Source organism: Arachis ipaensis, chromosome B3 (genome assembly GCF_059453495.1).
Source record: "Arachis ipaensis isolate K30076 ecotype BB chromosome B3, ASM5945349v1, whole genome shotgun sequence".
In the NCBI taxonomy this organism is placed as follows: domain Eukaryota; kingdom Viridiplantae; phylum Streptophyta; class Magnoliopsida; order Fabales; family Fabaceae; genus Arachis; species Arachis ipaensis.
The window spans coordinates 115,970,780-115,997,647 of NC_142438.1; the positions used below are offsets into that span (position 1 = coordinate 115,970,780).

Genomic DNA, 26,868 nt, shown 5'->3' on the forward strand with positions numbered 1-26,868 from the left:
AGTTGCAGCAGAACTCTCTGACCCAGGAAGCATTGACCTCTGTCAAGTTTCTCTCTAAGAAGAACCAGCCTCTCTGTTTGATCTGATCGGAGGTGTACTGCTGTAGTTCCTCTGGAATTTTCAGAGTCCTCTCCAGGTACAGGTTCCTGGAGGTGGAAAACACTGGATACTTCAGCTCACAGTATCTGTTTGCAAATTTAACTGGATCATTGGCAGGGAGGAGCTGGTCAGCCTTCTCCTGCGGGGTAAAGTGTTTTTCCCGCCAGGAGTCATCATGCATAATGTCCAGGATAGACATAGAGGATTTGCCTCTTTTTCTTTTGCCAGTGGTTGCTTTGCCTTTTCCTTTGCGCTGAGGGTTAGACATCCTGAAAAGTAGAAATTCCAAGATATAATTGAAGAACAAAGCAGGAAGACAAGTAGGCAAATAGAATAATAAGAAGATAAGCACATAGTGGCAAAAGAGCAGTAGGATTATGAAATGAGTTAAGTATATGTGCATTATGGAATGTATTTGAGTTAGAAATCTGAGATGAAAAATTACAATCCAAAATGTAATATAAGTACAATTCATGTTAAGTAGGAAAAATAAGAATCATGCCTTGAGTTAGAAAGTTAAAGTAAATAGTTAAAAATCAAAGAGAGAAGTTTGAAAGTTAAAAGTGGTTAAGAGTGAAAAAGAGGTTAGAAAGTGGAAAGCAGTGGGTTTAGGAGAAAGAAAGTTAAACTGAGTGGCATTGATAAATGTTTCCTAGGTAACAAGAAATTCACAAATTTAAAGAATAATCAACTCATATTCAGGCAAAAATATTAGGTTATTGATGATAATTCAAATAGAGATTAGAGTAGCAAAAATTAAAAGGAAATCATCAAAAATGCGATTTACTAGCCAGGGAATTAAGAAGGAATAATAATGCTATCCCGTGCATTCATGAATTGGTTTGGTAAAAGCTAAGTAATGAAAAATTCAAAATTGCCAAAACCAATACATGAATGAGAAGGAAACAATTTGCAGAAAATTGGACAGCATTTCGGCTAAAATTGGATGTTCCCGGGTAATAAACAGCAAGCAGAATAGTTCATATAAATTAAAATAAAGCTGCAAATAGACACAAGTAATATGAACATGAAAGAGCAGTGTAACAGCAACATGAAACAGTGAAGAACAGCATATGAACAGTATAAATATCACAGCCAGACCAAAATTGCAGAAAAGGTAAAACAAGCAACAAGTACAGCGCAATTATCAGACCTAAATCCACTAACCACATCCTAGCTATCTAACCACCTAGAATCCACTACAAATATGCATCTCTAACTAGCCTAATTCGAACATAATCTGAAAAATAAGCAAATAACTACAAGTGATAGAGAAATTGGCGTTCGGTAGAACCTGGTGTGTGGAAGAACAAATTTATGGAATAGAGAGATGACGGGGGTGTGGTGGTGGTGGTGCTGACGCGGCGGTGAAGGGCGGTTGGCGCGGCGGTGGGTGGCTGTTCGGTGGTAGGGGGGTTTCGGGTAGGGTTTAATGGTGGAGGGGGTGGGTAAGAAGGGAGCGAGGGAGGTGAAGCTGTGGTGGTGGTCGGTGGTGGGAGGCAGCGCTGGTGGCGTGGTGGTGGTGGCTGGCCGCAGTGGGGGCAACTATGGTGGAGGGAAGAAGAGAGAGAAGAAGAGGAGGGAAGGAAGAAGGAGAGAAAGGGGAGAGGGGGGGTGTCGCGTGGTGGTCTGGGTGCTTGGGGGTGGTGGTGTTTGGGTGGGGAGCAGAGAGGGAGCAGGGGGGTTGGGGGGAAGAGAATGGTGACGCGGGGGGGGGGGGGGGGGAAATAAGGTTTCGCGTGGTTGGGGTTACTGATTTTGAATCCACACGAACACGTGGGGCACGCGATCGCATGGCTAGGGTGAAATGGGATTGACGCGGTCGTGTGATTGACGCGATCGCGCGGGTTGGGTACAAGATGGATGACGCGGACGCGTGAGGCACGCGACCACGTCGCTGTAAATTATGCTAAACGCACAATTCCAGCGTCGTTTCAGCGCAACTCTCTGTCTCTATTAGGGTGCCATGCTATCTACGCGACGCGGACGCGTCGCTCACGCTTTCGCGTGGGATGGGTGTTTTGCAAGTGACGCGTTCGCGTTAGGGACGTGAACGCGTGAGCCGTTTTGTGCTAAACGCACACCAGCCGCACGATTCCAACCCAGATTTCTGGGCGTTGGATTTTTACGCCGATTTCCAGATCACGCGTTCGCGTGAGTGACGCGGATGCGTGGAAGGTATTTTCGCAACTGACGCGAATGCGTTAGCGACGCGGTCGCGTGGAACAATTCGTGCCAAAGGCACGCCTCTAGCCACGCTTTTCACGTGACTTTCTGTTCACTTTCCTTTTCTTCCTAAAGCACTTGTGACGCGGACGCATCAGCGACGCTTACGCATCGCGTGCTTTTTTATATATATATATGTAATTATGCAGTATGCAATATGCAGTGCTAATGTAGATGCTATGAATAATATCCAGGTTCAATGAAATAAAATAAAATAAAGATAAACAACACGAAATAAAATTGAAACAGGAACGATCATACCATGGTGGGTTGTCTCCCACCTAGCACTTTTAGTTAAAGTCCTTAAGTTGGACATTTGATGAGCTTCTGTTATGGTAGCTTATGCTTAAATTCATCCAGAAATCTCCACCAATGTTTGGAATGCCAACAGCCTCTGGGGTCCCAAACTAGGTATGTGAAGCTTTTGAGCAGCTTCAAATAGATTCTCAGGCTCCCGGGGTGACGAATGTCAGAAAATTTTCCAGGATCCCAAACTTTGTTTTTAAATCCGCCTTCGTCTTGATCTATATTCTTCCATCCGGGCGGTTTAGAAATTGTCTTCTCACCAAGATGACCAAATGTCTTCCGAGACCCATTCAATTGAACTTGATACCAATCCTTGTACTTCGAATCGAAGCGCGGAATCTTATTGAACCTTGTACACCAGCTCTGAATACGAGCCATTTCCCTCTTACTCTTAAAGCCGCAGAGAGCTCTAAGCTGGCCATCTATTTCAAGCAAACCATATTTAAGTGGAAAGGTAAAGATAAAGGTTAAGGATTGTACCCACTTGAAGCTTGTATTAGGTGGTAGTGGCCTTGGGACAGGTGTTTCCAGTGGTTCTGTAAGTTCTACTCCCTTGTATTTTCCTGTGAATTCCTCCACTTTTTTGCAAAATTTTTCAACTGCAACTGCATCCTGATCAAAGTCTTCTATGTCTTCCTCGTCACTCAAGTCATACGTTGGAGGTTGAGAGAAATCTACCTCGACATCATCTTCGTATTCACTTGGATAAGGTTCTTCAGGCTCATGGAGTTCAGTTGCGGATGCAAGTTCGTAACTAGGAGAGCATGATTCATGATCATCACTGCCTATGGAATCAACTTCTTGGTCTGTTCCGTCCAATTTTTCACAAGGTATATGCTTTAGAGGTTGTGCACTGTCCTCTTTGACATCAATTTTGAACTTCTCAGCAGAATCCTTTACAGCTCTCGATTCCCATGGAGGTTCAGCATCTCCTAAATCTTCAACCACTTCTTCCTCTACAACTATCATGGCTTCCTCCACTTGTTCCAATACAAAGCCATGCTTCTCATTGTCCACCGGAGTTTCTAGTATTTCTTTCATGCTACGCTCTTCTTTTGATTCTCCACATGCAGCCATGGGAGTATTTTGAGCGCTCAGATGTCGGGAAGCTATTATATTTACTACCTCAGTTAAGGCAGTAGTGAGTTCCAATACGCCCCTTTGCATCCTCGCTTGCCCTTGAAGAAGAACACGAAGTTTGTCATTCATTGGAGGTTGGGGTGGGTATGAGGGTTCATTGGTTGGGGAAGAGGGTTCAAAATAAGAATGTGGTGGTTTTTGGGAGTAATTGGATTGGAATTGTGGTGGGTAAGGGTCATACGGTGGTGAATGGTGAAAGGGAGCTTGTGAGTGTGGTGGTTCAAAGCTACGTTGAGAGGATGGTCTATAAGCACAGGGTGGGGCTTGTTGGTAATTACAAGGGGGTCCACCATGTCTATCAGCTTAGTATGCATTGTAGAGTGGTCCTTGCCCATGATATCTTGGAGGGTGTTGTTGCCTAAAGGGTTGATCAGGGCCTCTTGGCTCCATCCATCTTTGATTGCTTACACCTTGATGCATATTCCTGTTGTAGCTTTCACTCATTTCAACAGATTTAGAACCAAACTCAAAGCGAGAGGGGTGAGAATTCATAGTAGATAATAGAAATAAAAGGGAAAAACAAAAATAAATAAACAAATAAAAGGAAAATATTTACAATAACCGATAATAAGGCACATGTTTGTAGTTCCCCGACAACGGCGCCATTTTGACGATCGGTTTTTCTATCGGTAAAGAAATATAAAAATATGATCGCGTTGTAAGTATAGCTTCAAAACCAACAGAAAATCCTTTTGTACAAACGTTTTGGTTGTCACAAGTAACAAACCCCTTTAAAATTGATAACCGAAGTATTTAAACCTCGAGTCGTCTTCTCAAGGAACTGCAGGGAGGTGTTCTTATTATTGGTTATGAGTTTTGTAAATTGGGGGTTTTGAAAGTAAGGAACAAGTAATTTAAATGACAAGTAAAATAAATAAATAACTGTAAAATAAACTCTTGGCAAGGTATGAAAATTCGGAAGTCCTATCCTAGTTACTCCTATGAGAATTGAAGTTAATCCCACTTAGTTAACCTTTACGAAAGTAAGTGAAAGTCAAGTGAACTAATTAGTTAGATTCCCAAGTCCTAGCCAACTCCTAAGGAAAGACTAGAGTTAGTGGAATTTCAGTCAATTAGCCGACATAACAATCAATCACGATAAGTTGATAACTCAAGAGCCTCCAGTTAATCAATTAAAGCCAAGAATATAAAAAGGCTAAACAAGAATCATAAATCTGAAATACCTCAATTGCATTAATAAGAGAAAATCAATCTAAACATAAGGAGTTCATAAGCCAATTTGGCAGCATAAGTAATTAAATGAGAGCATTAAAGTATCTAAAAGTAAAAGAGAAATATAAAGTAAAAGAAATATTGAACCTGATGAAGAGTTGAAATCCTAAATCCTTTAAGAGGAATCCTAATCCTAAAACCTAAGAGAGAGGAGAGAACCTCTCTCTCTCTAAAAACTACATCTAAATTGTGAAAAGTGAATAATAATTGACCTCCCTATGAATGGATGCATTTCCCCACTTTATAACATCTAATCTGTGCTTTATGTATTGGATTTGGGCCAAAAAGGGTTTCAGAAATTGTTGGGAGCATTTTCTGCAGTTTTTGGTGCGTGGCGTCTGTCACGCGTCCGCGTGGGTCACGCGGTCGCGTCATCTGGGAGTTTTCCTTATCACGCGTTCACTTCGGTCACGCGTACGTGTCATCTGCGTTCTGCTCAAGGCGCGCATCCACATTAGTCACGCGTTCGCGTCACTGCCTTTTCGCGCTCGGCACGCGGCTGCGTCGTCCATGCGTTCACGTCGCTGCCAGTTTCTTCAAAAACTCAATTTTGTGCTTTCCTTCCATTTTTGTATGTTTCCTTTCCATCCTTTAAATCATTCCTGCCTTAGGAGATCTGAAAATACTCAACACACAAATCACGGCATCGAATGGTAATAAAAGGTAATTAAAATAATTATTTTTAAAGCATAGGAAACATGTTTTTCACATATATCACATAATAAGGAAGGGAAAGTAAAACCATGCAATTTCATATGAATAAGTGGGTGAAGGGTTGAATAAATCACTTAAATTGAGCACAACATATATCATGAAATATGGGTTTATCGGCGCTTCTTTATTGTCACTAGCTTGACATCTTTCATTCTTTGGTCAGTTTAAGTTCTGAACCTCCTTTTCCTTGTTCCATTGACCTCCTAAATATGGCTTGGCTCTGTGCCCATTTGCTGTGAACTTACTTTTTGTTGCCTCATCTAACAGTTCAAGGCTTCCATAAGGAAAAACCTTTGTTACCAAGTAAGGGCCAGTCCATTTGGATCTGAGCTTGCCAGGGAAAATTTTGAGCCTGGAGTTATACAAGAGTACTTGCTGTCCTGGTTTGAACTCCTTCCTTGAGATCTTCTTGTCATGCCACCTCTTGGCATTTTCCTTGTATATCTTGGCATTGTCATAAGCTTCCAGCCTAAACTCATCCAACTCATTTAGTTGTAGCAGCCTCTTCTCCCCTGCTGCTTGAGAATCAAGGTTGAGAAGTTTAGTGGCCCAAAAAGCTTTATGTTCAAGCTCTACAGGAAGGTGACAAGATTTTCCATATAACATCTGAAAAGGTGACTTCCCAATAGGGGTCTTGAATGCTATCCTGTATGCCCAAAGTGCATCCTCTAATTTTCTGGCCCAATCTTTCCTGGTTGCTCCCACAGTCTTTTCTAGGATCCTCTTTGATTCTCTATTTGCAAGCTTAGCCTAGCCATTGGTTTGAGGATGGTATGGTGTAGCTACTTTATGGATCACTCCATATTTGTGAAGGAGTTTCTCCATCTGCTTGTTACAAAAATGTCCACCACCATCACTTATAAGTCCTTTAGGTACTCCATATCTAGTAAAAATGTGCTTCTTTAGGAATTGAAGAACAATTTGTGCGTCACATGTGGTTGTGGCTATTGCTTCCACCCACTTTGAGACATATTCCACTGCTACCAAGATGTATTTGAAGGAGTAAGAAGGGGGGAATGGTCCCATGAAATCTATGCCCTAAAGATCAAATAGCTCCACTTCAAGAATGAAATTTTGAGGCATCTCATTCCTTCTTGTTAACCCTCCAGCTCTTTGGCATTCATTACATTGGTGAACAAACTCTCTGGCATCCTTGAAGATAGTTGGCCAATAGAAGCCACTCTGCAGTATCTTTGCAGCTGTTCTTTCTGGCCCAAAATGTCCACCATCGGCTGAACCATGGCAATGCCACAATATATCTCTCATTTCGTTTTCAGGGACACACCTCCTAATTACTCCATCAGAGCATCTCTTGAATAAGAAAGGTTCGTCCCATAAGAACCTTCTTGCTTCATTAATTAGCTTCTTCACCTGTTGCTTGGAGAATTCTTGAGGTATCTTCCTTCCTACTTTGAAGTTTGCTATGTCAGTAAACCAAGGTGCTTGCTGAACTTGAAAAAGGTGCTCATCAAGGAAATTCTCATTCACTTGCTGTGGTCTATCCTGGTTGGCTTCTTGTGGCACTCTTGATAAATGATTTGCTACTTGATTCTCACTCCCCTTTCTATCTCTTACTTCAATATCGAACTCTTGTAGCAACAGCACCCACCTAATAAGCCTTGGTTTTGAATCCTGTTTGGACATTAAATACTTGAGAGCGGCATGGTTAGTATATACTATAACATTTGAACCAATCAAGTATTGTCTAAACTTATCAAATGCATATACAATTGCTAAAAGCTCTTTCTCAGTGGTGGTATAATTTTTCTGTGTTTCATTTAACACTTTGCTGGTATAATATATGACATGGTGCAGCTTGTCTTTCTTTTGCCCCAACACAACACCAATAGCAAGGTCACTTGCATCACACATAAGTTCAAAAGGTAGTTTCCAATCAGGGGGTGTGATAATTGATGCTGTAATGAGTTTTCCCTTTAAGGTTTCAAAGGCATGTTTGCAAATGTCATCAAAGATGAAAGGGCTATCAAGCATTAGCAAATTGCTCAATGGTTTTGCTATTTTTGAAAAATCTTTGATGAACCTCTTGTAAAAGCCAGCATGCCCAAGAAAGCTCCTTACTGCTTTCACATTGACAGGTATAGGAAGTTTTTCAATAATTTCTATTTTAGCTTTATCAACTTCTATACCTTTGCATGACACTTTATGCCCAAGAACTATCCCTTTAGGAACCATAAAATGGCATTTCTCCTAATTTAACACTATGTTAGTTTCTTGGCATCTTTTCAAAATAAGAGTTAAATGATGCAGACAAGTGTTAAATGAATTGCCAAAGACAGAAAAATCATCCATGAAGACTTCTAAAAATTTTTCCACCATATCAGAGAAAATGGAAAGCATACACCTTTGAAAGGTGGCTAGGGCGTTGCACAGCCCAAAGGGCATCCTCCTGTAGGCGAAAACTCTAAATGGACATGTGAAGGAAGTCTTTTCTTGATCCTTGGGGTCCACCACTATTTGATTGTACCCAGAGTATCCATCTAGGAAGCAGTAATAAGCATGGCCCGCCAATCTCTCCAACATTTGATCAATGAAGGGTAGAGGAAAATGATCTTTTCTTGTAGTATCGTTCAATCTCCTATAGTCTATGCACATTCTCCACCCAGTCACTGTCCTAGTGAGGATTAAGTCATTTTTCTCATTGGTGATGACTGTCATTCCTCCTTTTTTTGGTACAACTTGAACCAGGCTCACCCATGAGCTGTCAGAGATTGGAAAGATTATTCCAGCATTTCATAGTTTCATGACTTCTTTTTGAACTACCTCCGTCATGGTTGGGTTGAGCCTTCTTTGGGGTTGAACTACAGGCTTTGATTCTTCTTCCAACAGAATTTTATGCATACAAATGGCTGGGCTAATGCCTTTGATGTCTTCAATTGTCCAACCCAAGGTTGTTTTGTGAGCTTTTGTTGCACGAAATTGTGATCATCAACAATGGCGCCAAAGGACTTGGAGCTCTTAAACGTGAATCACACTTTGTCACAATTCCACACAACTAACCAGCAAGTGCACTGGGTCGTCCAAGTAATAAACCTTACGTGAGTAAGGGTCGATCCCACGGAGACTGTCGGCTTGAAGCAAGCTATGGTCACCTTGTAAATATCAGTCAGGCTAATTCAGATGGTGATGGAGAATTGATAATTAAAAGATAAATAAAACATAAAATAAGGATAGAGATACTTATATAATTCTTTGGTTGGAATTTCAGATAAGCGTATGAAGATGCTTTGTTCCTCCTGAACCTCTACTTTCCTATTGCCTTCTTCCAATCATTCATATTCCTTTCCATGGCAAGCTTTATGTTGGGCATCACCGTTGTCAATGGCTACTTTCCGTCCTCTCAGTGAAAACATTCCAAATGCGCTGTCACCGCATGGCTAATCATCTGTCGGTTCTCAATCATGTTGGAATAGGATCCATTGATCCTTTTGCGTCTGTCACACACCCAACAATCGCGAGTTTGAAGCTCGTCACAGCCATCCCTTCCCAGATCCTACTCAGAATACCACAGACAAGGTTTATACGTTCCAGATCTCAGGAATGGCCGCCAATAATTCTAGCCTATACCACGAAGGTTCCAATCTTAGATTAGAAACCCAAGAGATATACATTCAAGCTTGTTTGCATGTAAAACGGAAGTGGTTGTCAATCATGCGTTCATAGGTGAGAATGGTGATGAGTGTCACATAATCATCACATTCATCATGTTCTTGGGTGCGAATGAATATCTTGGAGAAGAAATAGACTTGAGTTGAATAGAAAAACAATAGTACTTTGTATTAATTCATGAAGAACAGCAGAGCTCCACACCTTAATCTATGGTGTGTAGAAACTCCACCATTGAAAATACATAAGAACAAGGTCTAGGCATGGCCGTGAGGCCAGCCCCCAAACGTGAAAAGGTCTATCCAAGTATATCCAAATACAATAGCAAAAGGTCCTATTTATAGAAAACTAGTAGCCTAGGGTTACAGAAATAAGTAATTAATGCAGAAATCTTCTTCCGGGCCCACTTGGTATGTGCTTAGGCTGAGCATTGAAGCTTCCATGTGTAGAGACTTTTCTTAGAGTTAAACGCCAACTTTTGTGCCAGTTTGGGCGTTTAACTCCAGCTTTTGTGCTAGTTTTGGAGTTAAACGCCAGAATTCTTGAGCTGCTTTGGAACGCCTGTTTAGGCCATCAAATCCCAAGCAAAATATAGACTATTATATATTTCTGGAAAGCCCAGGATGTCTACTTTCCAACGCAATTGAGAGCGCGCTAATTGGGCTTCTGTAGCTCCAGAAAATCCACTTTGAGTGCAGGGAGGTCAGAATCCAACAGCATCTGCAGTCCTTTTTCAGCCTCTGAATCAGATTTTTGCTCAGGTCCCTTAATTTCAGCCAGAAAATACCTGAAATCACAAAAAAATACACAAACTCATAGTAAAGTCCAGAAGAGTGATTTTTAAATAAAAACTAATAAAAATATAATAGAAACTAACTAAAATATACTAAAAACATACTAAAAACAATGCCAAAAAGCGTATAAATTATCCGCTCATCACAACATCAAACTTAAATTGTTGCTTGTCCCCAAGCAACTGAAGATCACACTACAAGAATCTTGTTTATTTTTGACAGTTTTTTCTCTTATTTGTGGAGGTTTATAACCCCCACCAAATGGTTTGTGGGAGTTTCTAAAACCCCCAGAATTTGAGGTGCCACGAGGTCTTTTGTGGGGCTTTTTAAAAACCTCCACAATCTATTCAGTGGAGGTTTTGTGTGTGTTTAGTGGGGGTTTTATATTGAATTTTTGTGACAGTTTTAAATCATTTTTGTGGTAATTTAAAATCTCCACAAATTAATTTTTAATTTAAAAAAATTATCTATTTTGTGAGATTTTCAGACCTCCACAAACTCTGTAATTATTTATTTATTTTTAATTTCAAATTATTCATTAATCTCATCTCATTTACATATTTTTAAATTTAAAAAAAAAAGCAACAGCAAGCTTGAAGTCCTAACTCTGGCTATTGTCAATTAGTTTTCACTAATCCTTTCATCTATGAAACATGCTCTCCATTGTCCAGAAACTAGAAATAACTCTAATTGCAAGCTTAGTAGAAAAAAAAAGCATACACCAGCTTCAGCGACTTATCTTGAAGCATTTTCTATTGTATGAAAAATAAACTACATGCCAATATATATTCCTTATTCCATAATCCCTTAAACATGTAAGAACTGTCATAGAACAACCATTGCATTTAGAATAATAAAAACAACAAAAATACACACCTCATCCTTATGTCCCTTGTCATGAATCTGAGATTATATACCAAAACTCTTCCCTTCATTGCAAATAGATTCTTCTCTCACTCTTCAAAAAATTAAGAGCATAGTACACATTGAAATAAGAGACCATATGTTCATAATGGTAAACATCAATGCAACAAAATAGAAAATATAAAAACCATAATTATATCATTAAAAAACAGAAACAAAAGAATTAATTACCTTCAGAGAAAAACAAAGTAGACAGCCAATTTCGAGAGACCACGGCATCCTGGTTTACACACAATAAAATTAGAACCTTGATCAAAAGCAAAATTAAGAGTTATGCTTACTTTGGTCCAAAGGTTGCTTATTTTGACCATTGAACCTTTTTCTTTCCCATTCAAAATTCAAGTGCTTAGTTAATAATATACATATGGTCCAAAAGGATTTTTATTATATTATATTATATTAATTAACTAATATTTTTTATTTGTTCTGCTCAATAACTTCCAGAAACACTTTCACACACAGCAGTAGTTTTTGGTCCAACATAGAATTCCATGATTTTGAGTGGGATTTTGGACTAAAAATATTAATGCTGACCTCATTTTTTTCATTTTCCATCAATCTGTCAACCAGGTGAGATCCAATGAATCTAGCTCTTCGGTGACCAATATTCTCATGTTGGACTGTAATCAAGAAGGAATAATAAATTAATAATAGGTAAAAGTAAAAACACAGCATAGATCGAGGTAAAAAGATGTTTCTGTGAAATTAGTGATTCAAGTAAAACTTATAGCCAAACACCTAATACAAATTGGATCAAAGATCCATAATTGACCTCTCATATACATAAACCAGAAGCATAGATACAACAAAGGATATAAAAACAGAAAGGAAAAAAAATCACTGAACAGTTAGTATACAGTTTATACTGATCTGTCTATAGTATCAATGTTCATGGGGTGAACATAGGCTTTCTGCTAGATCCAAAGGCAGGATTCCATTTCTCTCATAAATATTTCATGGTTATATATATATGTGGATTCCATGGGTGGATTGAAATCTAGTACACTAAAAATGAAAGATAAATATCACACCACATGTAATATCATATGTGAATTATTCCTTTACCTTCATGTAAAATTCTCTAGCTGAGACAGGGATGACCTCTGATCCAAAGTCATTTACAGTTGGAAATCGCCATCTATATTTAATAAATTTGTAGCACTTAGCGAAACAAAATTTGCAATAGGATGAGTCAGTTCATTTTCAGTTAATATTATTTTATTTAAATGCTCTTTGTAAAGCCCCACATGTTGCTCTATTTCAGTACCATAATAGATTTAGAAGTATCTCCTTCTTGAATACATACACACCCATAGAAGCAATGTATGGTTTCTTTACAGCCTCTTCCTTTGAAAGCCCAAGAACTATTGTATCTACTTGCTATATTATGAAGCAGTATTAGCTGTAAACCTTATTCTTGAAACTCCTAATATGTAAGAAGCAGCACAAACATGAGTTATTACCATTGCTTTTAGGTCTTCTCCTTTGGGCTTTTCACTGAATGAGAGAATCCTTCCTTTATCATCTATCTTCAATAGACCAAAATCAGAGGCACGACTGTCACATATGAAGAGAGTTTTAAACAATAATATGTGACAAACATTGTTGAATCATTTATTCATTTGGATTGATAAAAGAGCTATTTTCTCATTCAGAGAAAGATGACAGAGTGATTTCAAGATATACATAATGTGATTATTTATACTAGAAACAGATTCAAAAACCATTAACCCAACTGATGAGCGGATAATTTATACGCTTTTTGGCATTGTTTTTAGTATGTTTTTAGTAGGATCTAGTTACTTTTAGGGATGTTTTTATTAGTTTTTATGTTAAATTCACATTTCTGGACTTTACTATGAGTTTGTGTATTTTTCTATGATTTCAGGTATTTTCTGGCTGAAATTGAGGGACTTGAGCAAAAATCAGATTCGGAGGTTGAAGAAGGACTGCAGATGCTGTTGGATTCTGACCTCCCTGCACTCAAAGTGTATTTTCTGGAGCTACAGAACTCAAAATGGCGCGCTTCCAATTGTGTTGGAAAGTAGACATCTAGGGCTTTCCATCAATATATAATAGTCTATACTTTGGCCGATTTTAGATGACGTAAAAGGGCGTTGAACGCCAGTTCTACGCTGCTGTCTGGAGTTAAACGCCAGAAACACGTCACAAACCAGAGTTGAACGCCAGAAACATGTTACAACCTGGCGTTCAACTCCAAAAGAAGCTTTTGCACGTGGAAAGCTAAAGCTCAGCCCAAGCACACACCAAGTGGACCTCGGAAGTGGATTTATGCATCAATTACTTACTTCTGTAAACCCTAGTAGCTAGTTTATTATAAATAGAACTTTTTACTATTGTATTAGACATCCTGGATTGTATTTTTGATCATGTGATCACGTTTTGGGGGCTGGCCATTCGGTCATGCCTGGACCTTTCACTTATGTATTTTCAACGGTAGAGTTTCTACACTCCATAGATTAAGGTGTGGAGCTCTGCTGTTCCTCATGAATTAATGCAAAGTACTACTGTTTTTCTATTCAACTCAACTTATTCCGCATCTAAGATATTCATTCGCACTTCAACATGAATGTGATGAACGTGACAATCATCATCATTCCCCCACGAACGCGTGCCTGACAACCACTTCCGTTCCACCTTAGATTGGATGATTATCTCTTGGATCTCCTAATCAGAATCTTCGTGGTATAAGCTAGATTGATGGCGGCATTCATGAGAATCCGGAAAGTCTAAACCTTGTCTGTGGTATTCCGAGTAGGATTCTGGGATTGAATGACTGTGACGAACTTCAAACTCGCGAGTGCTGGGCGTAGTGACAGACGCAAAAGGAGGGTAAATCCTATTCCAGTATGATAGAGAACCTCATATGATTAGCCGTGCTGTGACAGAGTATTTGGACCATTTTCACAAGAGGATAGGATGCAGCCATTGACCACGGTGATGCCTCCAGATGATTAGCCATGCAGTGACAGCGCATCGGACCATTTTCACAGAGAGGATGAAAAGTAGCCATTGACAATGGTGATGTCCTTACATAAAGACAGTCATAGAAAGGAGTAAGACTGACTGGATGAAGACAGCGGGAAAGCAGAGATTCAGATGAACGAAAGCATCTCTATGCGCTTATCTGAAATTCTCACCAATGAATTACATAAGTATTTCTATCTTTATTTTCTATTTATTTATTATTAATTTTCGAAAATACTATAACCATTTGATATCCGCCTGACTGAGATTTACAAGGTGACCATAGCTTGCTTCAAACCGACAATCTCTGTGGGATCGACCCTTACTCACGTAAGGTTTATTACTTGGACGACCCAGTGCACTTGCTGGTTAGTTGTATCGAAGTTGTGAATGAAAAATGATTTATTAAGATGTGCGTATAGAGTTTTTGGCGCCGTTGCCTGAGATCACAACTTCGTGTACCAAGTTTTTGGCGCCGTTGCCGGGGATTGTTCGAGTTTGGACAACTGACGGTTCATCATGTTGCTCAGATTGGGTAATTTTCTTCTTATTTTATTTTCAAAAAGTTTTCAAAAAAAAATTTTTCAAAAAAAAATCTTTTAAAAATCTTCAAAAAAATTTTCCTTTATATTCGAAAAAAATAAAAATTCTTTTCAAAAATTTTTATTATGTTCTTCAGAATTTTTAAGAATGAATTCTAGAGTTTCATGAAGCACGTGACGCCTGACTGGTTGTAAAGCCATGTCTAAATTCATTTAGACTGGGGCTTCCAACCCAACATTATCAAGAGCAAGCTAGTTGTTGCTAATCCACCTGCTACTATTCCTGATCCACCTGATTTACATGCTAAAGCTTGACTGGCTATTAAGTCATGTCTAACCCTCAGATTGGAGCTTTAGACTAAGAGTGCAAGATTCCTGGAATTCATATTAAAAATTTTGGAATCCTTATTTTTCTTTTTCACATTAGTTTTCGAAAAATCCAAAAAAAATTAGAAAATCGTAAAAATCAAAAATATTTCGTGTTTCTTGTTTGAGTCTTGAGTCAGATTTTAAGTTTGGTGTCAATTGCATACTCATCTTGCATTTTTCGAAAATTGCATTCATGCATTGCATTCATCATGATCTTCAAGTTGTTCTTGATAAACCTTCTTGATTGATCTTCATATTTTCTTGTTTTGTGTCTTTTCTTATTTTTCATATGCATTCTTGCATTCATAGTGAATATACATGAAAAATTTCTAAGTTTGGTGTCTTGCATATTTTCTTTGCATCAAAAAATTTTTCAAAAATAAGTTCTTGGTGTTCATCTTGACATTCAAAGTGTTCTTGGTGTTCATCTTGACATTCATATCATTCTTGCATGCATCACATGTTTTGATCCAAAATTTTCATGCATTGAGTCTTTTTTATGTTTTTCTCTCTCATCATAAAAATTCAAAAATCAAAAAATATCTTTCCCTCTTTTCTCTCATAAAATTCGAAAATTTGAGTTGACTTTTTCAAAAATTTTTAAAATCTAGTTGTTTCTTATGAGTCAAATCAAATTTTCAATTTAAAAATCTTATCTTTTTCAAAATCTTTTTCAAAAATTAAATCTTTTTCATTTTTCTTATTTATTTTCGAAAATTTTAAAAATATTTTTCAAAAATCTTTTTCTTATCTTTATCACATAATTTTCGAAAATAACATCATCAATTAATGTTTTGATTCAAAAATTTCAAGCTTGTTACTTGCTTGTTAAGAAAGATTCAAACTTTAAGTTCTAGAATCATATCTTGTGATTTCTTGTGAATGAAGTCATTAGTTGTGATTTTAAAAATCAAATCTTTTTCAAAACTAATTTCAATCATATCTTTTCAAAAAATATCTTTTTATCTTATCTTTTTCAAAATCATATCTTTTTCAAAAATTTGATTTTAAAATATCTTTTCTAACTTCTTATCTTCTTATCTTTTCAAAATTTATTTTCAAATTTGTTTCAACTAACTAACTAACTTTTTGTTTGTTTCTTATCTTTTTCAAAACTACCTAACTAACTCTCTCTCTCTCTAATTTTCGAAAATATCTCCCTCTTTTTTTCAAAAATTCTTTTTAATTAACTAATTGTTTCAAAATTCAACTTTAATTTATTTCTTCTTTTAATTTTCGAAAATTCTCTTTCTCTCTCATCTCATTCTATTTATTTATTCATCTACCAACACCTCTCTTCATCTCACATCTCTACTCTCCTTACCCTTGTGTTTCTTTCCTTACACTACATTCTTTTCTTCTTCTTTTCTTCTACTCACACAGGGACCTCTATACTGTGGTAAAAAGGATCCCTATTATTATTTTTCTGTTTCCTCTTTTTCATATGAGCAGGAGCAACGACAAGAATATTCTTGTTGAAGCAGATCCAGAACCTGAAAGGACTCTGAAGAGGAAACTAAGAGAAGCTAAATTACAATAATCCAGCAAGCACCTTTCAGAAATTTTCGAACAGGAAGAGGAGATGGCAGCCGAAAATAATAATAATGCAAGGAGGATGCTTGGTGACTTTACTGCACCTAATTCCAATTTACATGGAAGAAGCATCTCCATCCCTACCATTGGAGCAAACAATTTTGAGTTGAAACCTCAATTAGTTTCTCTGATGCAGCAGAACTGCAAGTTTCATGGACTTCCATCTGAAGATCCTTTTCAGTTCTTAACTGAATTCCTGCAGATCTGTGATACTGTTAAGACTAATGGAGTAGATCCTGAAGTCTACAGGCTCATGCTTTTCCCTTTTGCTGTGAGAGACAGAGCTAGAATATGGTTGGATTCTCAACCTAAGGATAGCCTGAACTCTTGGGATAAGCTGGTCAAGGCTTTCTTAGCCAAGTTCTTTCCTCCTCAAAAGCTGAGTAAGCTTAGAGTGGATGTTCAAACCTTCAGACAGAAAGAAGGTGAATCCCTCTATGAAGCTTGGGAGAGATACAAGCAACTGACCAAAAAGTGTCCTTCTGACATGCTTTCAGAATGGACTATCCTGGATATATTCTATGATGGTTTGTCTGAATTAGCTAAAATGTCATTGGATATTTCTGCAGGTGGATCCATTCACCTAAAGAAAATGCCTGCAGAAGCCCAAGAACTCATTGACATGGTTGCTAATAACCAGTTCATGTACACTTCTGAGAGGAATCCTGTGAGTAATGGGACGCCTCAGAAGAAGGGAGTTCTTGAAATTGATACTCTGAATGCCATATTAGCTCAGAACAAAATATTGACTCAGCAAGTCAATATGATTTCTCAGAGTCTGAATGGAATGCAAGTTGTATCCAACAGTACTCAAGAGACAGCTTCTGAAGAAGAAGCCTATGATCCTGAGAATCCTGCAATAGCAGAGATAAATTACTTAGGTGAACCTTATGGAAACACCTATAACTCATCATGGAGAAATCATCCAAATTTCTCATGGAAGGATCAACAAAAGCCTCAACAAGGCTTTAATAATGATGGAAGAAATAGGTTTAACAGTAGTAAACCTTTTCCATCATCTTCTCAGCAACAGACAGAAAACTCTGAACAAAATACCTCTAATTTAGCAAACTTAGTCTCTGATCTGTCCAAGGCCACTGTGAGTTTCATGAATGAAACAAGGTCCTCCATTAGAAATTTAGAAGCACAAGTGGGCCAGCTGAGTAAAAGAATCACTGAAACCCCTCCTAGTACTCTCCCAAGCAATACAGAAGAGAATCCAAAAGGAGAATGCAAGGCCATTGAATTGATTACCATGGCCGAACCTAGGAGGAAGGTTGAGGACGTAAATCCCAGTGAGAAAGACCTCCTGGGACGTCCAGTGTTCAATAAGGAGTTTCCTTCTGAGGAACCAAAGGAATCTGAGACTCATCTAGAGACCATAGAGATTCCATTGAACCTCCTTACACCCTTCATGAGCTCTGATGAGTATTCCTCTTCTGAAGAGAATGAGGATGTTACTGAGGAGCAAGTTACCAAGTACCTTGGTGCAATCATGAAGCTGAATGCCAAATTATTTGGTATTGAGACTTGGGAAGATGAACCTCCCTTGTTCATCAATGAACTGAGTGATCTAGATCAACTGACATTGCCCCAGAAGAAACAGGATCCTGGAAAGTTCCTAATACCTTGTACCATAGGCACCATGATCTTTGAAAAGGCTCTGTGTGACCTTGGTTTAGGGATAAACCTCATGCCCCTCTCTGTAATAGAGAAACTGGGAATCTTTGGGGTGCAAGCTGCTAAAATCTCATTAGAGATGGCAGACAATTCAAGAAAACAGGCTTATAGACAAGTAGAGGACATATTAGTAAAGGTTGAAGGCCTTTACATCCCTGCTAATTTCATAATCCTTGATACTGGGAAGGATGAGGATGAATCCATCATCCTTGGAAGACCCTTCCTAGCCACAGCAAGAGCTGTGATTGATGTTGACAGAGGCAAACTAGTCCTTCAATTGAATGAGGACTCCCTTGTGTTTAAAACTCAAGGTCATCCTTCTGTAAACATGGAAAAGAGGCACAGTAAGCTTCTCTCAAAACAGAGTCAACCAGAGCCCCCACAGTCAAACTCTAAGTTTGGTGTTGGGAGGCCACAACCAAACTCTAAGTTTGGTGTTGAACTCCCATATCCAAACTCTAAGTTTAGTATTGGGGAATCTCAATAATGCTCTGAACATCTGTGAGGCTCCATGAGAGCCCACTGTCAAGCTATTGACATTAAAGAAGCGCTTGTTGGGAGGCAACCCAATTTTTATTTAATTATATTTTTATTAGTTATATGTCTTTATAGGTTCATCATCATGTGGAGTCACAAAATAAATCAAAAAATTAAGAACAGAATCAAAAACAGCAGAAGAAAAATCACACCCTGGAGGAGGATCTCACTGGCGTTTAAACGCCAGTAAGGAGCATCTGTCTGGCGTTCAACGCCAGAACAGAGTATGTTTCTGGCGTTGAACGCCAGAAACAAGCAGCATCCTGGCGTTCAGACGCCAGAAATGCACAGTGAAGAAGAGCTGGCTCTGAACGCCAGAAACAAGCATCTAGCTGGCGTTCAACGCCAGAAATATGCTGCATCTGGGCGTTGAACGCCCAGAACAAGCATCAGTTCGGCGTTTAAACGCCAGAATTGCATGCAAAGGCATTTTACATGCCTAATGGGTGCAGGGATGCAAATCCTTGACATCTCAGGATCTGTGGACCCCACAGGATCCCCACCTACCACCACTCACTCTCTTCCCTCTTCTCAATGTTCATCCTCTCTTCCCAATAAACACTCTTCCCCAAAACTCTTCACCAATCACCTCAATCTCTCTTCCCTATCACCACTTCACCACTCACATCATCCACTCTTCCCCATAAACCTACCTCATAAACTCTACCTACCTTCAAAATTCAAAATCAATTTCCCACCCAAACCCACCCATATGGCCGAACCTTAACCCCCCTCCCTTCCCTATATAAAGCCCTCCATTCTTCTTTATTTTCACACAACACAACCCTCTCTTCCCCTTCTTGGCCGAATACACCTCTCCCTCCTCTCCTCCATATTTTCTTCTTCTTCTTCATCTATTCTTTCTTCTCTTGCTCGAGGACGAGCAATATTCTAAGTTTGGTGTGGTAAAAGCATAAGCTTTTTGTTTTTCCATTACCATTGATGGCACCCAAGACCGGAGAATCCTCTAGAAAAGGGAAAGGGAAGACAAAAGCTTCCACCTCCGAGTCATGGGAGATGGAAAGATTCATCTTCGAAGCTCATCAAGATCACTTCTATGATGTTGTGGCCAAGAAGAAGGTGATCCCCGAGGTCCCTTTCAAACTCAAGAGAAATGAGTATCCGGAGATCCGACATGAGATCCATAGAAGAGGTTGGGAAGTTCTAACAAACCCCATCCAACAAGTCGGAATTCTAATGGTTCAAGAGTTCTATGCTAATGCATGGATCACAAGGAACCATGATCAAAGTAAGAACCCGAACCCAAAGAATTATCTCACCATGGTTCGGGGGAATTACTTAGATTTTAGTCCGGAAAATGTAAGGTTGGCGTTCAACTTGCCAATGATGGAAGAGAACGCACGCCCCTACACAAGGAGAGTCAACTTTGATCAAAGGTTAGACCAAGTCCTCATGGACATATGTGTGGAAGGAGCTCAATGGAAGATTGACTCAAAAGGCAAACCGGTTCAACTGAGAAGACTGGACCTTAAGCCTGTAGCTAGAGGATGGTTGGAGTTCATTCAACGCTCAATCATTCCCACTAGCAACCGGTCTGAAGTTACTATAGACCGGGCCATCATGATCCATAGCATCATGATTGGAGAAGAGGTAGAGGTTCATAAGATTATACCTCAAGAACTCTACAAGGTGGCTGACAAGTCCTCCACTATGGCAAGGTTAGCTTTTTCTCACCTCATTTGCCATCTATGCAATTCGGCTGGGATTGACATAGAAGGAGACATTCCCATTGAGGAAGAAAAGCTCATCACTAAGAAAATGATGGAGCAAACAAGAGAGCCCATTCATGGAGCTCAAGAGACGCATGAAGCTCATCACCATGAGATCCCGGAGATGCCTCAAATGCATTTTTTTCCACAAAACTATTGGGAGCAAATCAACACCGACCTAGGAGAATTAAGTTCCAACATGGGACAATTAAGGGTGGAACATCAAGAGCACTCCATCATCCTTCATGAAATTAGAGAAGATCAAAAAGCAATGAGGGATGAGTAACAAAGACAAGAAAGAGACATAGAAGAGCTCAAGGACATCATTGGTTCCTCAAGAAGAAAACGCCACCATCACTAAGGTGGATTCATTCCTTGTTCTTACATTCTCTGTTTTTCATTTTCTTTATGTTAAGTGCTTATCTATGTTTGTGTCTTTATTACATGATCATTAGTGTCTAAGTGTCTATGCCTTAAAGTAGTGAATATGAATCCATCACTTCTCTTAAATGAAAAATGTTTTTAATTCAAAAGAACAATAAGTACATGAGTTTCGAATTTATCCTTGAACTTAGTTTAATTATTTTGACGTGGAGACAATACTTTTTGTTTTCTGAATGAATGCTTGAACAGTGCATATGTCTTTTGAAGTTGGTGTTTTAGAATGTTAAATATGTTGGCTCTTGAAAGAATGATGACAAGGAGACATATTATTTGATAATCTGAAAAATCATAAAAATGATTCTTGAAGCAAGAAAAAGCAGCAAAAAAAACAAAGCTTGCAGAAAAAAAAAGAAAAAAAATGGCAAAAAAAAATATAGAAAAAGAAAAAGCAATCAGAAAAAGCCAAAAGCTCTTAAAACAAAAAGGCAAGAGCAAAAAGCCAATAACCCTTAAAACCAAAAGGCAAGGGTCATAAAAAGGATCCCAAGGCTTTGAGCATCAGTGGATAGGAGGGCCTAAAGGAATAAAATCCCGGCCTAAGCGGCTAAACCAAGCTATCCCTAACCATGTGCTTGTGGCGTGAAGGTGTCAAGTGAAAACTTGAGACTGAGCGGTTAAAGTCAAGGTCCAAAGCAAAAGAAGAGTGTGCTTAAGAACCCTGGACACCTCTAATTGGGGACTTTAGCAAAGCTGAGTCACAATCTGAAAAGGTTCACCCAGTTATGTGTCTGTGGCATTTATGTATCCAGTGGTAATACTAGAAAACAAAGTGCTTAGGGCCACGGCCAAGACTCATAAAGTATCTGTGTTCAAGAATCAACATACTGAACTAGGAGAATCAATAACACTATCTAAACTCTGAGTTCCTATAGATGCCAATCATTCTGAACTTCAATGGATAAAGTGAGATGCCAAAACTATTCAAGAGGCAAAAAAGCTACAAGTCCCGCTCATCTGATTGGAGCTATGTTTCATTGATAGTTTAGAATTTATAGTATACTCTCTTATTTTTATCCTATTTGATATTCAGTTGCTTGGGGACAAGCAACAATTTAAGTTTGGTGTTGTGATGAGCGGATAATTTATACGCTTTTTGGCATTGTTTTTAGTATTTTTTAGTAGGATCTAGTTACTTTTAGAGACGTTTTTATTAGTTTTTATGTTAAATTCACATTTCTAGACTTTACTATGAGTTTGTGTGTTTTTCTATGATTTCAGGTATTTTCTGGCTAAAATTGAGGGACTTGAGCAAAAATCAGATTCGGAGGTTGAAGAAGGACTGTTGATGCTGTTGGATTCTGACCTCCCTGCACTTTCTGGAGCTACAGAACTCAAAATAGCGCGCTTTCAATTGCGTTGGAAAGTAGACATCTAGGGCTTTCCAGCAATATATAATAGTCCATACTTTGGGCGAGTTTAGACGACGTAAAAGGGCGTTGAACGCCAGTTCTACGCTGCTGTCTGGAGTTAAACGCCAGAAACACGTCACAAACCAGAGTTGAACGCCAGAAACACGTTACAACCTGGCGTTCAACTCCAAAAGAAGCCTCTGCACGTGGAAAGCTAAAGCTCAGCCCAAGCACACACCAAGTGGGCCCCGGAAGTGGATTTATGTATCAATTACTTACTTCTGTAAACCCTAGTAGCTAGTTTATTATAAATAGAACTTTTTACTATTGTATTAGACATCCTGGATTGTATTTTTGATACTGTGATCACGTTTTGGAGGCTGGCCATTCGGCCATGCCTGGACCTTTCACTTATGTATTTTCAACGGTAGAGTTTCTACACTCCATAGATTAAGGTGTGGAGCTCTGCTGTTCCTCATGAATTAATGCAAAGTACTACTATTTTTCTATTCAACTCAACTTATTCCGCTTCTAAGATATTCATTCGCACTTCAACATGAATGTGATGAACGTGATAATCATCATCATTCCCCCACGAACGCGTGCCTGACAACCACTTCCGTTCCACCTTATATTGGATGATTATCTCTTGGATCTCCTAATCAGAATCTTCATGGTATAAGCTAGATTGATGGCGGCATTCATGAGAATCCGGAAAGTCTAAACCTTGTCTGTGGTATTCCGAGTAGGATTCTGGGATTGAATGACTGTGACGAACTTCAAACTCGCGAGTGCTGGGCGTAGTGACAGACGCAAAAGGAGGGTGAATCCTATTCCAGTATGATCGAGAACCTCAGATGATTAGCCGTGCTGTGACAGAGCATTTGGACCATTTTCACAAGAGGATAGGATGCAGCCATTGACCACAGTGATGCCTCCAGATGATTAGCCATGCAGTGACAGCGCATCGGACCATTTTCACAGAGAGGATGAAAAGTAGCCATTGACAATGGTGATGTCCTTACATAAAGCCAGCCATAGAAAGGAGTAAGACTGACTGGATGAAGACAGCGGGAAAGCAGAGATTCAGAGGAACGAAAGCATCTCTATGCGCTTATCTGAAATACTCACCAGTTAATTACATAATTATTTCTATCTTTATTTTCTATTTATTTAATATTAATTTTCGAAAATACTATAACCATTTGATATCCGCCTGACTGAGATTTACAAGGTGACCATAGCTTGCTTCAAGCCGACAATCTCCGTGGGATCGACCCTTACTCACGTAAGGTTTATTACTTGGACGACCCAGTGCACTTGCTGGTTAGTTGTGTCGAAGTTGTAAATGAAAAACGATTTATTAAGACGTGCGTACAGAGTTTTTGGCGCCGTTGCCTGAGATCACAACTTCGTGTACCACCAACCTACCTGTCATCCATGGGGAGACAAGAAAGAGTAATATCTGCACCACTCTCGCGATGATTCTGGATATGAAGATGAGTCAGAACATGTCAAATTTGAATGCATCAACAGTATTGAAGGAGGAAAGGAAGTACTATTGATTGGACGAAACGGTGCCTTACTTGAACAAAGTCCATATAGTCCATTCGATAGAGATGATCCCCAAAAAGAATCAAGACATCCTCAATATCCTTGCTTCTAGGATCCTACAGCATCATAGTTAAACAACATAACTTGGATTAAAAAGTTCAAGTGTAGATTATGTAACTACTATAATTTCTATAGAATTATTATACCTCAAAGAGCCAGTGGAACTGCCTCACGGCATCAACAGTACCCCGAAACCATTTTTTACCTGCCTCCCTGGAGTTTGAGTGGCAGCAAGAACCTGAAATAATAAATACAAGCATTCTTAGTCTTGAGTAATTACAAGTATAGTTCTTCAACACAAAATCCATCAAGTATACCTCAACATAGCCATCTCCAAAGGTGACACCAGTGCCAGAGTTGTACGCACGTGCAATATGCCTGTTGAGTGAAGCTGAGTTGAACTGAGTGAGAATGTAGACCTTGTTAACTAAATCTATATCAAATCCTCTACCTTGACCTAAAAAATTTACAATCTATATCAAATCCTCTGCCTTGACCTGAAAAATTTACAGAAGAGAAGAGTACATTAAAACATAAGAAGCAGGATTTGTGTATAATTTTGCCAAAACTATATCATTAAATTATCAGAAAATCTAATATCTTTGAAAAAAATTGAAGAATTGAAGAAAGCAAAGAACGATAAAAAATTAGGAACAAATCCTCATTATAATGACTCCACACGACATGAAATCAGTTCCACGATATCTAATAGTTTTGAACGTAGCTTCAATCGAAGCTTACAGAGACTCGCTAGCTCGCCTTCTTGATCTCCTCAGCTAGCACCACCGAATCCGCGCTGAAATCGCACTCTGAGTGCTTCAAGTCGCCAGAAGAACAGCAGAACCAGCGGCACAACCCGCGGTGGAAGACGATGGAGAAGCAGAAGATTTAAAGCATTACCTCAACAATATGAATCAAATCGTCACTTTGAGAGATCAATAAAAATTCAGAGGCTCCACGATCTCCATTCATAACTCCACCGGCAACGCTTGACGGAGGAGACGACGGCGGCAAGGAGATGAATGGCGGCGGCAATGAATCGTCCCTCTCCCTCTCTCGCTCGAAGCCCTCTTCTAACTGTTATTTTTTTTTCAATTTTTGTTATGGGCTAATATTATTTGGGCTAGAAATTTTTTTTAGTATTAATTGGGCTGTGGGGGTTATTGTTAATAATTTAGGGAGGTTTTATAAATTGTCACTATTAAAATATATTATGGAGGTTTATAATAACTCCCACTAAAAAACTTCCACAAACAAACAAGAATTTTGTAGTGTCATATGGGATAAAAAGAATAGAATGTACAATGAATTCCAAAAACATCTATGAAGATCAGTATTAATTAGATGAGCGGGGCTTTTAACTTTTTGCTTCTGAACAGTTTTGGCATCTCACTTTATCCTTTGAAGTTCAGAATGATTGGCATCTATAGGAACTCAGAATCCAGATAGTGTTATTGATTCTCCTAGTTAGGTATGTTGATTCTTGAACACAGCTACTTTATGAGTCTTGGCCGTGACCCTAAGCATTTTGTTTTCCAGTATTACCACCGGATACATAAATGCCACAGACACATAACTGGGTGAACCTTTTCAGATTGTGACTCAGCTTTGCTAGAGTCCCCAATTAGAGGTGTCCAGAGCTCTTAAGCACGCTCTTTTTGCTTTTGGACCACGACTTTAACTGCTCAGTCTCAAGTTTTCACTTGACACCTTCACGCCACAAGCACATGGTTAGGGACAGCTTGGTTTAGCCACTTAGGCCAGGATTTTATTCCTGTGGACCCTCCTATCCACTGATGCTCAAAGCCTTGGATCCTTTTTATCACCCTTGCCTTTTGGTTTAAAGGGGTATTGGCTTTTTCTGCTTGCTTTTCTTTTTTTTTCTTTTCTCTCTTTTTTTCGCATATATCCTTTTTTCTGCAAGATTTTCACTACTTTTTCTTGCTTCAAGAATCAATTTTATGATTTTTCAGATCATCAGATAACATTTCTCCTTTTCCCATCATTCTTTCAAGAGCTAACAATTTTAACATTCATAATCAATCAAATTCGAAAATATGCACTGTTCAAGCATTCATTCAGAAAAACAATAGTATTGCCACCACATCAAAATAATTAAACTGTTTTAAAATTTGAAATTCATGCACTTCTTTTTTTTTTTCAATTAAAAACATTTTTCATTTAAGAAAGGTGATGGATTCATTTTCATAGCTTTAAGGCATAGACACTTAGACACTAATGATCATGTAATAAAGACACAAACATAAACAAACATAAAGCATAAAAATTCGAAAAACAGAAAATAAAGAACAAGGAAATTAAAGAACGGGTCCACCTTAGTGATGGCGGCTTGTTCTTCCTCTTGAAGATCTTATGGAGTGCTTGAGCTCCTCAATGTCTCTTCCTTGCCTTTGTTGCTCCTCTCTCATGGTTCTTTGGTCTTCTCTTATTTCATGGAGGAGGATGGAATGCCCTTGGTGCTTGATGGGATATTTTCGCGGAGAAACGAATTTCTCTAAAACACTCAAAACTAACCGGCAAGTGCACCGGGTCGCATCAAGTAATAATAACTCACGGGAGTGAGGTCGATCCCACAAGGATTGAAGGATTGAGCAATTTTAGTTTAGTGGTTGATTTAGTCAAGCGAATCAAGATTTGGTTGAGTGATTTGTGATTTGCAGAATTTAAATTGCATGGAAAGTAAAGGGAATGGGTAATTGACATGAAATTAAAGAGAACAGGAATTTAAATGCTGAATCTTAAAGAACAAGAAATTAAATGGCAGAAACTTAGAACGCAAGAAATGTAAATTGCAGAATCTTAAAGTGCAAGAAATGTAAATAGCTTGAATTGTAAAGGGAATTGGGAGTTGGAATTGCAGAAATTAAACGAGGGAAAGTAAATTGCAACCAACAGAGAAGTAAAAGAACACTTGGATTGAACCGGATCTAAAAACAGAATT

General features: G+C 38.7%; 1 protein-coding gene, 1 non-coding gene and 1 pseudogene across 3 annotated transcripts in view; all 3 read right to left on the reverse strand.

The window, feature by feature from the left end:
- The window catches only part of LOC107633476 (glucose-1-phosphate adenylyltransferase large subunit 1, chloroplastic-like), a 73,489-nt pseudogene extending 48,918 nt beyond the window's left edge, over positions 1-24,571 (reverse strand). Inside the window, exons 1-11 of the transcript XR_015907062.1 lie at positions 24,562-24,571; positions 24,224-24,363; positions 24,053-24,144; positions 23,879-23,962; positions 23,724-23,779; positions 12,524-12,617; positions 12,328-12,440; positions 12,126-12,198; positions 11,595-11,680; positions 11,232-11,280; positions 11,013-11,094 (exon numbers count right to left, since the gene is read on the reverse strand). The product of XR_015907062.1 is annotated as a glucose-1-phosphate adenylyltransferase large subunit 1, chloroplastic-like (transcript). The remainder of the gene's footprint in view (positions 1-11,012; positions 11,095-11,231; positions 11,281-11,594; positions 11,681-12,125; positions 12,199-12,327; positions 12,441-12,523; positions 12,618-23,723; positions 23,780-23,878; positions 23,963-24,052; positions 24,145-24,223; positions 24,364-24,561) is intronic.
- On the reverse strand, positions 2,656-3,840 carry LOC148572154 (uncharacterized). The gene has a single exon (XM_088507384.1). It carries the CDS (start codon positions 3,838-3,840, stop codon positions 2,656-2,658), a length of 1,185 nt encoding a protein of 394 aa, XP_088363510.1.
- Positions 16,938-17,045, reverse strand: LOC148572155 (small nucleolar RNA R71). The gene has a single exon (XR_015908070.1). It is a non-coding gene; the product is annotated as a small nucleolar RNA R71 (small nucleolar RNA).
- Positions 24,572-26,868: the final 2,297 nt, after the last annotated feature.

Bases quoted from the DNA above. Each gene is read 5' to 3' on its own strand.
- LOC148572154 (XM_088507384.1), bottom strand. From the start codon at position 3,840: ATGAATGACAAACTTCGTGTTCTTCTTCAAGGGCAAGCGAGGATGCAA.